We start from the raw sequence: 15311 nt of genomic DNA, 5'->3' as shown, positions 1-15311 counted from the left end.
AATAAAAACCCATTACATGCATGTCTAAATATTAAAGTATTGCATATGAACTTTGACAAAATATATAATTAATAAAAAACTAAAGAGTGTCTAATAATTTGGTCTAATGATTATAATATACTAATATAATACCTGATATAATAAATATTTTATATTTCTTTTATAATATATCGTCTAATTTAACCAATTAATACACGAATGCAAACCGGTTTCAGTCTCGTAGAAGCAATAATGCTGCATAATCTCATCTGATAATTAAGATTTTGCATAGAATCTTACAGTGCGTCTTATAATTTGGTCGAAATATTATAATATACTAATATAATACCTGATGTAATAAATATTTTATATTTTTTTTATAATATATCGTCTATAATTTATCCAATCGTCTAATTTATATTATATATCGTCTAATTTAACCAATTAATTTACCAATGTAAACAAATGCAAACCAGTTTCAGTCGCATAAAAACAGTAATGCTGTATAGTATCACCTGATTATTAAGATTTTATATAGAATTTTACAGTGCGTCTAATAATTTGACCAGGGACTGTATATGTTTGTCTTGCGTGTACTTTATTACGAAATTTTAATGTGAAAAATGTTTATGAATAATGCGTGTATAATAAATTAGTCTAATAAATTTATTTCAGAATCAGCTCAAGGTCCACACGAAAAAAGACTTCTGAACGATCTTCTGTCTTCGTATAATACTCTTGAAAGACCCGTGGCAAATGAATCGGAACCTTTGCTCATTAGCTTTGGCCTCACTCTCCAGCAAATCATCGACGTGGTGAGTAACTGGATCGTTAAATTCAACCCTTCCTACCAACCAAAAAATGAAAACTTTGCTCCTCTGCTTCGAATATAAAACAGAAACAACATCCAAGTATTCGATCACCATGTCCAGACACGTTTGACGGGTAAATCTTTTATGGGACTTTAATTTGGACATCGGTCATTAAAGGGAGCCATTATCGGGGTGGTAAAATCATTCGCCTTCGAGTGCGCAGCTGCGAATTCTGTCTGAAAGATATTCCTTTTTTTCGGTCTCATAAATCGTTTGAAAAACTGTATGCCAGGAATGTTTCGAGAATTCAGCGGAGTGTATGCATAGAATGAACTTCGCAACATTGCATTCTAAATAGAGAATGCAATGTTTTCTAAATAGAGAATGCAATGTTACCAAATTCATAATTTTAATTAGGAACTTAATGTGATAAAATTTTAATTCAAAAGTTACAGTAAAGAATATAATATTTTCTCATTCATCCTAATCCTACTTTGAATCTTAAATGTAACTTAAATTATATTAAGTTTTTGATGTTTTTCAAAGCTCACTGGGATCAAGATAATATCCCAGATAGCAAAATAAGGTTTATTTTCCCTCAGCAAAAACCTTTTAATGTAAACCTAAAACTGTTTGTCACGCGGTTTACGTGTAAACTTTCTACCCTTACGTGTAAACCTTCCAACCGACAAACTCTCCAGTAAACTTAATACAGCTCTCCCTGTCTTTCGCAAATAAGGCAACTAGTGGTATTCCTTCATTGAATTCTATCTCTGATAAAATTCTGGTAGGGGAATATTGGGGCATAACTACCTCTGCAATTATTAAATATCAATTCCCTTGTATATAATACATGCTAGCTCGATTCTATCTTGAGGTAGTTTTGAGAAAATGTAAGAAAAGAATGCTTTAATAGCACACTTTTATAGAATCCTATATTCAATATGTATTAAAGCTTTGGAAATATGTAAGAAAAGAACGCTTCAATAACGCACTTGCATAGAATCATAGATTCAATATGCATTGAAGCTTTGAGAATGTGTAAGAAAAGAATGCTTTAGTAGCGCACTTGTATAAAATCTTAGATTGAATATGTATTGAAGCTTTGGGAATATGTAAGAAAAGAACGATGTAATAGCCACTTGTATAGAATATAAAATAATAATATTTTTTTTATTCACGTATTTATTTAGATAATACTATATAGTATGTATAGTATATACTATATAGTTTAATATAATTTATAATCCGTCCATGTACCGTCACATAAAAATTAATTTTTATCCTATTCTTGCAATAAAATCTTACCTGACGTTTCATTTTAACAGGTTAGGCCTATCTATTTATTTGAAAAATCGTTTAGTTTCTTTTTGTTAAACTTAAACGTTGCTTTATTATTTTGAAAGACAAATTCATAGATTTATAACCAGAACAATTATCCAAATTTTCAAATTTTTTTGCAGTCATACTGAGAGCATGTAAAAAAAATCCTTTAGAACTGTTTTTCTCCAAACTTATAACTTAAAGAAAAGTTTCAGTATTTGATTTTAGGCTGTATTTTTAAAGTGAAACCATTTGAAGAAGCTCGTAGGATTATTATAAACCATTTTCGGGTGATTTTTGTATTAAATTGATTTCAAAAACTTAGCCATTTTGTAAACTAGCCTTTTTGTTTTGAAAATCCGTATTAAAAATATCCTGCCTGTTCTTCTGTAGCTATTCGCATATATAATAGGGAAAAAAAGTGTTTTTAATTTTTCACTTTTTTCAGAGTTGAATAAAAAATAAGTTTATGCTGTGTTATATCTCATTCAAAAGGAAAGAGAAACAAATGTTCTAAAGGAGTCATTTTGTTTTGTATAGATTTGGAAAAAATGATCACTATAACTCAAAATGAATATAGCGATTACAAATGGCTATAACTATTTAATTAAAGAGAATTTATCTATAAAATTTACACAGAATGTAGAAGGATCTTAAAAATTTTGTATACATGCGTCACAGATTTTCTACGTGACATCCTTTAGTCACACGGACAACATGTAGGCGGTAGTCCATTTCACGCCATACATTTTTTAATACTGTTCCCTTTGCAGAAACATCCTATTTCTTCAAACATCCTATGTCATCTCCACATGTTGTTTTCATTTGGAGGTTCTTGATTGTAAAGCTGAGCGAAATCTTCTCTGCACTGAGATAACAGAATCATAATTGTTAAATTCTAACACGCAGAATGCTTTCTGCCATTTTCACTGATGAACCCGCGCATGCGCAGGATTCCGCTTCACTGTACCTAACGTAAAGTAAGTTCCATCTACAGTCTATGATAATCTTATGGATGAATCCTTTCTCATTAAATAGTTATAGCTGTTTGCAATCGCTATAGTCATTTTGAATTTTCCAGTGTATTTAAGAAACTCTTTCTGATTTTATTTATTCAATTCCTACAATTAATTTAAAGTTTCCCTATATCCTGTCCAAATTTTCAATCGTTCACGAAATACTTTTTTTTTATCCACTCAAGTTCAGAAACATTTTTTTTAAACTTCTAGTGGATGACACTTGATGCAGTGTTTTCACTACAACGCGAGAATCTCGCATATTTTTTTCTTTTCTCACATTAAAAATTACGAGAATGAAATTCGCGCATTCTATAAATAAATGTCAAAATTCGCGAATTTCTCACACTTTGGAAAAAGCTTCGAATTACGCCATTTAGAATAAAATCCATTTCACTTTTCGTCCTGGATCTTTCATTATTTTCAACATCTGCCCCGTTTTCTAGCTTCTCTATTTACCAGTATTGTTCAGAACCTTTTCGAACAACAGAACACAACCACGGAACCCCTTTCAGAACGCATTTCTCTGTAACCACGTATTTATCGTAGGTAAGGTTTCTTCATGTAAGACATTCAAATTTTTTATGTGCTAATATAAGATGGACAAATACCTTGTAAAGGCAAAATCTTCTATGATGATGCACCAAAAATATTCAATGCTTTTAAAAAAAGAAGACGTTAAAAATGTATTATAATTAAAGAAATGATTTTTTTTCAAGAGTTTTTGTGTTTTTTTAGTTTTTTGAAATCTCACCCTGTTTTTGAGAAAGGGTGAGAAATTCTCACCCATTTTTTTCCATGATGAAAACACTGCTTGATGTTAATACAGTTTTTATTTTTCAATTATTAATTCATTCATTAAGAAGCGATGAGCGAAAAACGAAATGGTTTTACATTACCTGTTTTATAGTTATGATGAAAAATGTTTCCAAAATAGACTTATTTTTTCCACACTAAAGTAACCTAACCTCTTGGCAAAAAAAAATAAATCTTTCGAATACATTATTTTAATTTTTTTTTTGTTTGATATGTCACTAAAAACTTTCCCGCGTAAAAAAAAAAGATAAAAAAAAGCGTCATCTATCTATCTATATTATATAAAACGCTAATACGTACGTATGTATGTATGTATCAATAAAACCGATGATATTTCTTTTCTCGCGCTGGCAACAGTTTTCATTTTTAATTGATTGGATTCGGCGCGCAAGAGCACGTAGTGAGCAACCAGATAACAATAACCAGAGTGAGCATTATCAGGTTGTTCAATTCAGATTCATGCACTAAAAACATGACAATATTTAATTTAAACTCAATTAGGAATTAATTAATTAATTGAAGTGAGAATGCTTTAAAAGGCCGCTGTTGAATTGATATTTTTCTACTGGGAGCTACCTAAACGTCTAAAAAACGTTTAAGTGTTTGTATTGAATGCATTGAATTTTTTTATATTTCGCGTTTATTTATGCATTGAATTTTCACGCTTTAAAATGCAGAATATTAGTGAAGCAATATTTGATAATTTATTTTGCTAATATGTTTCTTATTTAGCTAATGTTTTGATTTTTTCACCATGTACAATCTAAATAGCTAATATACTTTTTTAAAAGCCAATAAGAACATTGGTAGAATTCTTCTACATAAGTACAATACTATGTCTTTGATGATAAAATACTATGTCTTTGATGATAATATATTATGTCTTTGTGCTAGAACATTGTGTTCATTGGCGAGCGAGCGCAGCGAGACATGGTTCACGGCGTGAACCACATAGGATTGCGTAACAATTCTCGGGGTTTGGCGAGCGTTAGCGAGCAGGGGGAGGAGCCTCCTAGTTTTATTTTAAATCATTCCTCTTTTTAAGAGACATTTTATTTTCAAAATCAGATTCACAAGAATATATTCGATTTCTCCTATTAATTCACACTCTCCCTATTATCTTATTCACATTTTCAATCTTTCATAAAATACTTTTTATTCATACACTCAAGTTTAAAGAAATTTTTTTCGAACTTGTAGTGGGTGACACTTGACGTAAATACACTTTTTTTTCAAAATATTGATTAATTAATTAAATTTAATTAATTAATTTTTGTTTCAGAAGGGAGAAAATTTTTTAATTATTTAATAAGAAGTAACTAAAATGAAATATTTCTTTGTTGACCTGAATAGGAATTGACTTTTTTTTTTTTTTTTTATATATTACTTGTTTATAAGGATTAATTCCCAATTCAACTTATTAAAATTCTCTCTGTCTTCAAATAAAAGTTTACCCAATAACTAAAGAAAGAAAAAAAGAAACAATGAGATGTAAATACAAAGTCAGGTATTATTTGCTTTAAATGTCAACATTGCATGAAGAATAGTCCTTTGCATCATTTCAAAAAATTAAATAATTTTGAAAAATTGCATTAAAAAAAGAGAGTACATTTAATGAAAAAAATGATCTTAAATATATTTCCTGAATACGAAATACAATTATTATCTTAATAAATATCTTTGCCGTAACGGCTTCGAAAAAAGAAAAAGTACTTTAAAAAGTATAAAAGAAATACTTTTAAAAAGTATATGAATATGCTTTTATTTTGTTTGTAGAGTGTAATTTAAGTTTCCAAAGGGATTTCTGGGTCTCTAACAAATAGGGATATTCTTGTTTAAGCAGTCGTTGCTTATCGCCTCTATTTAAAAAAAAATTTAAATATTTAAATGATTAAAAAACTGTTGGCATTATGCGTGTGGCATTTCTTTTGAAGCATTTTCCACAATATAGATTACAGAATCGTAGTGACTCAGGGGATAGAGAACTCGCCTCCCAACGAGGTGAATCGGGTTCGAATCCCAGCGAAGGCTAGAATTCCAATTCTGCACCCGGCTTACACCGACCACAATACTGACGTAAAAAACCTCCTCAGTGGTAGATGGATCATGGGTTAGAGTCCCCTTGCTGTCAGGCTAACCGTGGGAGGTTTTCGTGGTTTTACTCTCCATGTAACGGAAATGCGGGTTAGTTCTGCAAAAAAAAGGTCCTTAACGTAGGCAAATTTCTCCTAATACTTGATCGAGGAGTTCCCTTGTCTTCTAGATTGGATTCAAAATGATAAGGCTTCGGAGTTAAACATTGGTTCTCGTAAACTCAAAATTGGGTCAGCTGTTCAACGATGGTTATGAAATAAAATAAAATGTGGCCAACAATATAAGATCCATTCGTAAAATGAATAAAAATTTTTATAATTCTTAGAATATTTCAAAGTATTTATAATAACTCTTTATTTAAAGGACAATAATTTTAATTCGCAGTTCGAAGAAAAAACTTAAGATTACGTGGCGATTGAAAATCAGCATTTATTATATTTAGTAGCCCGTAATTTTCCCTTTAGGTCTCTATAAAGTTGGCAGATCAATTGATATTATTTTTTATGAATCGCGTTACAAATATTTTAAAATGTATATTACGATAACAAGGTCTGACCATATATATTTAATGTACAATAATTATCGACAACGTTTATAGACAATATTGCGATCCATATCATGGACATTAAATGTTGAATACAGCAGTTTGCGAACATTAACGATAATGATAATTATGCGAGACGATATTACCGTGAGTGTTGTTAATTTTATTTGGGTAAAGAGAATATTGATTTGTGAAAAAAAAATACGTCGTTCAACTTAAAGCTTCATAAATTTAACTGAAATTTAAAAGTTATCAATTAATTCGATTGGAAAAAATAACGTTATTGTGACGACGATGATCGTTTTAAATTAATCAATGGATTTGTGCAGGTGGCATTATTGACTTTTTAGCAGTTACAGATGCATCTCTTAATTTGGATGTAATGATAATTGTCTCAGAGAAATAAATTAAATCGTTTTAGAAAAATTGATTTTTTAATTAGTGGAAACGACCATAATTCAGTAATATAAAAATAATTAAAAAATGGAAATCTCTTAAAAGGATCATGATAAAACATTCTTTTACATCGAGAATTTAGTTACCATTTTATATTCAACGGTTGGCTCAAAAAGGCACCCCCAGTTGCTGAAAATTGGAAATTGAAAGTGAATGAATTGTTACTAACAGACAGTTAGGAGCATGGGAAGAGATTTATCGAAAGGTTGGCGATTTATCGATCGCTAACATCACCAAAAATAAAGCCTAACCCCCATAATCAATATTAGATTTGAAAATACTTTGGCTATCGTGAATCGCCAACAAAGCTGTGAGAATTACTATAACCATGTAGCTAAAACATATTTGTGGTCAGAAATGGAGAATAAAGAGTTATCAATAGATTTTTGTTTGTTTGTATAGAGCAGTGATTCTCAATCTTTTTTTTTGTTTTTGCGGCACACTTTTAACGATTTCGAAATTTGACGGCACACAAAGAAACAAATTAAATTAAAAGTTGTTTAATTACCTATTTTACACTGTGTTAAATAGTTTGTGATAATAATCGTGAATGTGAAATAAAATAATATGTACTACAAAAGCACGGGGATTAATTATTTCTTTCGACCCATTTTTTATTAGTTAGTAACAGTTATTTAATTTTTTGCTTGTTATTAATTGTTAGCTCGTTTTCTATAGTTATTAACTGTTAGTTTTTTTTACAGTAACTGTTATTTTTTTGTGATTTCTTGTTAACTAGTTTTTTTGCTAATTATTAATTGTTAGCTTAATTTTTGTTAGTTATCCNAGTTATTATTTAGCTTTCTTTCTTTTGTTAATTAATAATTTTAATAGTCATTAAACTTTCTACTTATTTCAACATTTTTTAAAATTGCCAAAGACAATTTAAACGCTTCCTTCTTACTTAAATTTATTTTAAGATTGTCAGAGATAATACAATCGTCGACAAAGATGTTCACTCGATTAAAGTCTGGAAAAATTATAAAAAGTATATATATGCAAACTTTTCGTAATTTTAAACTTTACTCGCAATAAAAAAAGCATTATAATTTTTATTGTATCATTTCTAATATTTGGCGGCACACAAAAGTGCCGCGGCACAGTGGTTGAGAATCACTGGTATAGAGTATTGAAATAAACAGTTATCCGTTACGTTTATCGATAAAAAAAGAATAAAATATTCGCTTTTTATAAATTTTAATGAAAATTAAATAATTGATTTAATTTCATTACAATTTGATTAGGAATGAGTAAAGAAATAAGTTTAAGAAATTAAAGAAATTTTAAAAGCTATGTAATGCCTAGTGTGAATTATTCTAATATATATGGATCGATAATAATATGTGATATCACATTGTATGCTTGAAGTTATAACCGATATTTCTTGCTGGTCAAAATTTGTTTAAGTAAATGTATTGTAACATTTAGGCTTATTAAGTGTTAGGAATGAATGTTCTTCCCTGCCTAGTTTACATTTAAAGTTTTCTAACACCCAATAGTAATAATTGAAATTAACTTAAAAATAAATCTTTGGAAGAAGCGTCACACTATTAAGTCCTTTAATTATGAGTATAAAATAGCGAAGCAACGTAAGAATGTGCGTTCCCGCGGGTTAAATACATCGGCAACAACGTGATTAAATAACTCTGCAAGACAAATTATTGATACAAAATTAAATTTCTCAAGTGTGTAACGAGAAAATCATTTACTCTATGTGACAAATTGCATACTTTAAGCGAAGAAAGCCCTACTCACCTATCAAATTTAAATTTTAACAAATGGAGGTAGATATTAAAAAGGGGAAAGAAAGATAAATGGCAGAAGGTTACAGATTTTGAATTAATTTATGGGAAGGATTTTATTTTAGTCTTATATAAACAAGATTCACACAAGTCTTTGAATGAAGGTAACTAGATCCGTGATGGCTCAGGGGATAGAGCGTTCTCCTGCCAATGAGGGGAACCGGGTTTGAATCCCACCCGGTACGAATACCGCATCCCGCTTGCACCGACCACAGTGCTGACTTAAAATATCCTCAGAGGTAGATGGATTATGAGTTAGAGTCCGATTGCCGCCAGGCTAACTGAGGGAGGCAGTTTTTCTCTCCATGTAGCGCAAATACGGGTTAGTTCCATAAAAAAAAGTCCTCCTCGAAAGCAAATTTTACCCAATGATTGATCCAGGAGTTCCCTTGTCTTCTGCATTGGGTACAAAATGACAAGGCTTCGGAGTTGAACAGCAGCAGTTGTAAACCCAAACTTATATCAAGATAAGATTCAGTCTGGGTGCATTTTACTATATAGTATATTATACGGTCCTCAATAACTTGCAATACCTGTTGAGTACGGCAAGAAATATACCCTATTTCTTCCACTCCTATCTTTTATTTAACCAAATTCTTAAAAAGAAATACAAAATTTTCTACATATTTCTAAACATAAACTAGAGTTCTATTGTACAAGTTAAAAGTTATTGAAGACAAAATAAAACGCTTTTACCTAATTCTCCATAATTCAAAACGTAACAATACCCAAAATTATTTGCAAAGTACTTTTTCAATAGATTTCACTTTGATTCTATCGCATAAGCTATAGCATTGTAAAAACGATTACTTTTTCAGTAATTTTTTTTTTACTCATTGACAAAATAGGTCTTGGTTTGGATTTGATGGCGTCCACACACTTTTCAACTGTGTTCAAGAGTAATAGTAAATAGTGCGCATGCGTCGTCATTGCATGCGTTGCTATAGCGACCGCTGCTGTTTTTCTTTTGCTTTTCGCTAGCAGGCATTTTAATAATTTATCTTTTTATCATTAACGTATAAATGACCTGTTGATGGTGATTTTAATATAAGTATGAATGCTGAAGAATTAAAAGTATTTTTGTGACGTCTTGAAACACGTACATGGACATGATATGAAAATCAATCTGGCGACTAACATCCATGGAGGCAGTTTTTGCAACCCATGATTTGAAATGTTGTGGCGTTTAACGGAGTCAATCCGGAAAGAAAAAGTTTTTGACCAATGGGTAACCAGTGCGTAATAAGGCGATCACAACTTTTTTGTTGATTTTGTCTATATCTAAAATTGCATTTAAATTAATCGAAGCTGAAATCAGTATCTGTAAAAATACAAGCCTATCCAAAGCATTATAACTGTACTTATTACCATCCTAGTGCCCAGTACTATCATCTGATTACTATTATTTAATTCTAAGGAAACAGAAACGGAAAAAGAATGAATTCATTGTTAACACAGAATTCTAATTGGAGGACATAAATATTCTTTCTATTTTTAAGTTTCATTTTCAATGTGTGCGTTATATTATTTTTTAAATGTTTCATTTCAAAAAAGTAAAACAGAAAAAAGAAGATAACTATTATTAACAGAATCTCGAAAAAAGAGAATAGCCTATGGGAAGCAATGAAGGAACTGTTCCATAAGTTTTTCAGCTGTTCTACTGAAGGATTTCAGTTTCGGCTTAAGAAAAGCTTTTTTATAAGATTTGTAAACAAAAGAACGGAGGTCTGTTGACAGGAAATAAGGGATCTACTCCATATTGTATTTTTCTCATAGAACCATGGGTGAAAGCCCTTATATAGCAAGACGGAAAAGAGAAAAGCCTGGTATGTAAAACATTTCATTCCAGCATTTTTTTCGAAAAAAATGAAATATCTGTAACTATCAAGATTTCTTTTATAATTCTGGCATATATATAAAACTGCTTCTTTTCCAAGATAAAGTAGATATTGTTGAAAAATTTAAAAAAAGAAAAAGTAAACTCCTCCCCAAAACTAGCTATAACTGAAGTGGTTTTACTACCAGCCTTTCCTCTTTTCCGTCTCGCTTTCACCCCTGCATAGAACATTGGTGAAGCAATCGAAACAATTATAGAACAAATTCAAAACAAAACTTTTAATTTTAGAGACAGCTCAACAATTTTTTTTATTGTATAACTTGTTTCTTTAGAAATTCAGATTTTCATTTTTGATTTAAATAATTTGCAAGTCAAATTAATTAGAAAAAAGAGACTTTCCGATAGATAAGAGATCAGATTTCATCAGAAAAAATCAAATCAGCTTTTTTTACAACCAATGAGCGTCTCTCTAGTATTCTCTCTAGTATTACAAAATCTATAAAAGTTAACGTGTATTTTTATGATAGAAAGAGGAAATGAAATCCCTATTTATCTCAGAAATCTTATTTTAACATGTGTTAATGAAATTCATAAAACTATTATAGCTTTAAATTAGAATCCAAAAAATAAGAAACTTTACTTTCAGAAACTTTAAAAAAAAATTTAAACACTAATTTGAACATCTAATGTATGGACATTTTTATTCCAACTAAATCCGAGCATTTTAACATTAACATAAAAAGTTATAAATATCAAGTTTTTAATTTTTTTTTTTACTTCCTAATACATCCGAGGCCTGCACAGATTGTTCAAAGGTGCGAAAGACCATGTAATAAACAACATGCATGATTTTAAAAATCATTTTAAAATGAAGGATTTTGAAAAACTACATTGTAAAATACTATTTAAGTGCATTTAAACAAGTAAATTATTTTTAAAATGCCTTTTAAATGGCCATAGTGTCACTCACAGCAAAAACGTTCCATCGCTGACGATCATTGTCTGTGACGTCATTCTGCATAAAACATTTCAGCTTTTCAAATTTTTACTTTTGTTGCAAACTCTTATAGAAAATAGTTTTCATTTAAATTAGCCTTAACGGTTTTTCTACTCCATTTTACTTAACCTTCCCTTTTAATTCCTTTTAACAATTTATATTTGATTGCGCTGGTTGTCAACCATTTCAATCCTGTTCGAATTTTTAATGCTGTTTGAATATCGATGGTGTATTCAACAACAACAAAGTGTCAGAAAGAGGTGCTATATCAATAAAACTAGATTATATGTTTCGTACAAAGAAGTTGTTAAGCAAAGCTGTAATCTGTACTTAATTAGATTCTTGAACTTGGAGAAAGGTTTTCCGAACTTGCAAGAAAATAGTCGGTAGTTCTTTTTATTCTTGAAACAGCTCGAATAGCATGTTTAAGAAAATGAACACAGTTCAAAACACGCCTTTTCAACCCAAACCAAGTCAAAATTTTTGATGGTTAACCATTGAGAAACCAACATAATCCCGATAGTAACCATCAATTATTCCATCATGAACCATTATATTTTTTGATAGTGACCAACATAAGTAACCATCACCTCAATGTAGGAATTCGGACTGATTTATGATGGTTCAACATAAGAATAGCAACTTGTTTTAATGGTTGGTTCATGTTGAACCATTACCAATTTCCACTATTTTTTTTCCAACGCCCACCTGGAGAATGACCTTGGTCATACAGGCAACTGAAGGGCAGATTTGTTGACCACTCTTTCAGGGGCATCCTATTAGGTGGGCCAACGTTTCTCCCACACTAAGGACAGATAGTACAGAGAAGGAAAGAACATCCATGCCTTGCCCTGGATTCGAACCCAGAACCTTTCTGATGCAAGGCCAGTTCCCTAACCCCTACACAGGCCGGTCGGTAATTTTCCACCATAGTAATTCCAAAATCAAATGCTGGAACTATCATGAGCAACCACCATCCCAATGTAGGAAATCGGACTGATTTATGATGGTCCAACGTAAAAAAACACCAATCGTTTTGATGGTATATTCCTGAGAACCAAAAATAATTCCCGTTAAACCATCATGAAAATGTACAGTTGGATCTATCATGAACTATCACTGATCATCGCGGATCATATTGGATTGATCACGGCTCATCATGGATTGTGTGTCCATGAGTGTCATACTGCTCTTGATGCTTAACCATCATAAAGCGGCATTTTCCTTCTTGGAATGATGGAAGTTTGTTGACATATCAAAAACCGTGAACACGTAATGGAAATTGTTGGATGATGGTGACCATCCAATGATGTCGGACCATCATGAATCGCACTGAAACCAACATAAACCATCAACATTTTTCGATGGGACTATCAATAATTTTAACTTGGGAAATTTCACTACTGAATGTAGATTTTATTCCTTACTTTTTAAAATACTAATCATAACGGAGAGGATGATGGGAAACGATCGCTTTGCGTTCAGAACACTAAAAGATTAAAAAAAAAAAAAAACTCAATTCGTACAATTTAATACCACTATTATTAATTTACGGAAATCAATGACTAAATAGGACTTTTGACTTTTAAAAAAAAGAAAAAAGAGACTAATTAAAAAAAAATCTGTTAATTTATTAAGGAAAATAAACATCATATTACGGATTTATTTAGGTCTTTTAAAATGAAACAATTTTCATAAAAGAAGTTTGAAAAACGGAATCAAATTCCATGACCATTTTCTTAAAGAATGTATTCTAACTGTGTGCATTTCCTTGCATTTGTTTCCATTTCTTTAAACTCGTATTTCGAGCCGCGCACAGAGTAAACAGCTCACCGACAAGAGATCTCTTTGTTGCCAGAAGCTTATGGAAAATCTGTTTCGGCCGAACAAAAAGGAAGAACACTCAGAGGAATGTTAAGCTCTTCACTTGAATAATTGATGCATTGTTGAATATGGATATAAGGTATCTTAGCTAAAATATTTACATTGAAACAAGGAATAAAGTAAAAAGTGTGTTTTCTTTTCCAATTAGTTTTGCCAGTTATTTTCTACGTCATCTCTAAGTTATACTTATCCGTATAATTCTAAAAAATCGCAGCTTTATTTAAAAAATAATTCCGCATAGTTTTGAGCACCCTATTTATTGGAGATTAATAATCATTTTTTAGTTGTGCAGCAGTATAAACAATTCAGCACAGTACAAGTTTTTTAGGAATACTTGATGTTTCCAGTAAATATATTGTTTCCAAAATGTATCCAAAATCCAAAAATGTTTCCAGGAAATATATTGTTTAGAAACAAAAGCACTAAAAATTAATACTAGAGAATAATTAATATTAATAAAAGAACTAGTAATATCTAATAAATCTAATAAAAGAACTAGCAGAATGGATAATCACACGAAACACAGAAGGGGAAAAATATACTTATTTATAAATATTTTTTTTTGTGAGAAAATTTGAGTTTTATTTTTCAATTCTGTTTCGTTTTTGTCAGTGCCTTGGGAAGTTCGATAATTTTAACTCTAGAAGCATGACACTATTATATATCTCTGTAATTTTTGAAACTAATTAAGATTTTACAATTCATCACATTGAGGAAACCAATTACCCAAATCACTTCATTCTGAACCAATGTTTCGTGAACTATTAATGAATGGGAAAAGAGCACAAACATTAATAAAGCAATTATTTATTTTTATTTTTCATAACTTAACACTACGCACATTTGAAAATAAATTCTTAACTGTTTCAGCTGCAAACGAAAAAAAATGTTTGCAAACCTATTTTTCATTGCCTACTATTAGTTCTTGTTCAAATTTTTATTAGTGAATAAAATATTTTTTATCCCTCCACTCAAGTTCAAATACACTTTTTTTTAAAATTTGTAGTGGATGACACTTGGTGTTAATACAGTTGTTTCAAATATTAATTCATGAATTAAATAGGAATGAGCGAAAAACGAAATGGAATTTTCTGATGGGTTAAGCGTTAGTCATTGGTTGAAATTTTACTATAAGCCAGCGATTCTCAACCTGTGGGGTGATCAACCTGTTAGCCGTGATCTATATTTTGTCTTCAAAGAAGCCACAGCAGAAAATCCAGTTTCACAAAGGTAGGATATTGAAAACGGTAATAGAATGCGAAATGCCCTTTGTTTCAGTGCAGAAAAATCCTCCTCCTGCCAAAATTCAAATAGTGATTTATTACTAAATTGCATTTCAGTTTCGCCACTTGTCGTGAAGTCTATGAATTTTTCTTCCTCATCAATTGAGAGTCCTTCGGGAGTCTTATGAAATGGATTCCTAACCCACTCGTAACTTGCTAGCAGTTTGTCATGAGCAGGAAAATACTTTTTAAAATTCTTTGCCAGCATGGCTAAATGATTTTCAATGGTTACAAACGTAACTTTCATATATTCTTCTTCAGCCTTATAAGTTTTAGTACAATTATCCACATTTGCAAACATTGTTAGTTTTTTTTTCTTTAAATTTCTGCCCCACAATTCTAATTTTCTACAAAAAGCATTAACTTCATCACTCGTATCCAACATATGTGTATTTGCTCCTTGGAGTTTAAGATTCAAGTTATTTAATTTCTCGAATATGACGACCAAGTATCTCAATTTCATCACAA

General features: G+C 30.6%; 1 protein-coding gene across 1 annotated transcript in view; it reads left to right on the top strand.

The window, feature by feature from the left end:
- Positions 1-15311, top strand: part of LOC107456578 (neuronal acetylcholine receptor subunit alpha-7-like) — a 252153-nt gene that overhangs the window by 162502 nt on the left and 74340 nt on the right. Inside the window, exon 2 of the mRNA XM_071180921.1 lies at positions 655-794. Within this exon, the coding sequence (XP_071037022.1) occupies positions 655-794 (140 nt within the window). The remainder of the gene's footprint in view (positions 1-654; positions 795-15311) is intronic.

This window comes from Parasteatoda tepidariorum, chromosome 5, assembly GCF_043381705.1.
Source record: "Parasteatoda tepidariorum isolate YZ-2023 chromosome 5, CAS_Ptep_4.0, whole genome shotgun sequence".
Classification (NCBI taxonomy): Eukaryota; Metazoa; Arthropoda; class Arachnida; order Araneae; family Theridiidae; genus Parasteatoda; species Parasteatoda tepidariorum.
Note: the sequence above shows the minus strand (reverse complement) of the source record. Positions and strands in the feature narration are given on the sequence as shown.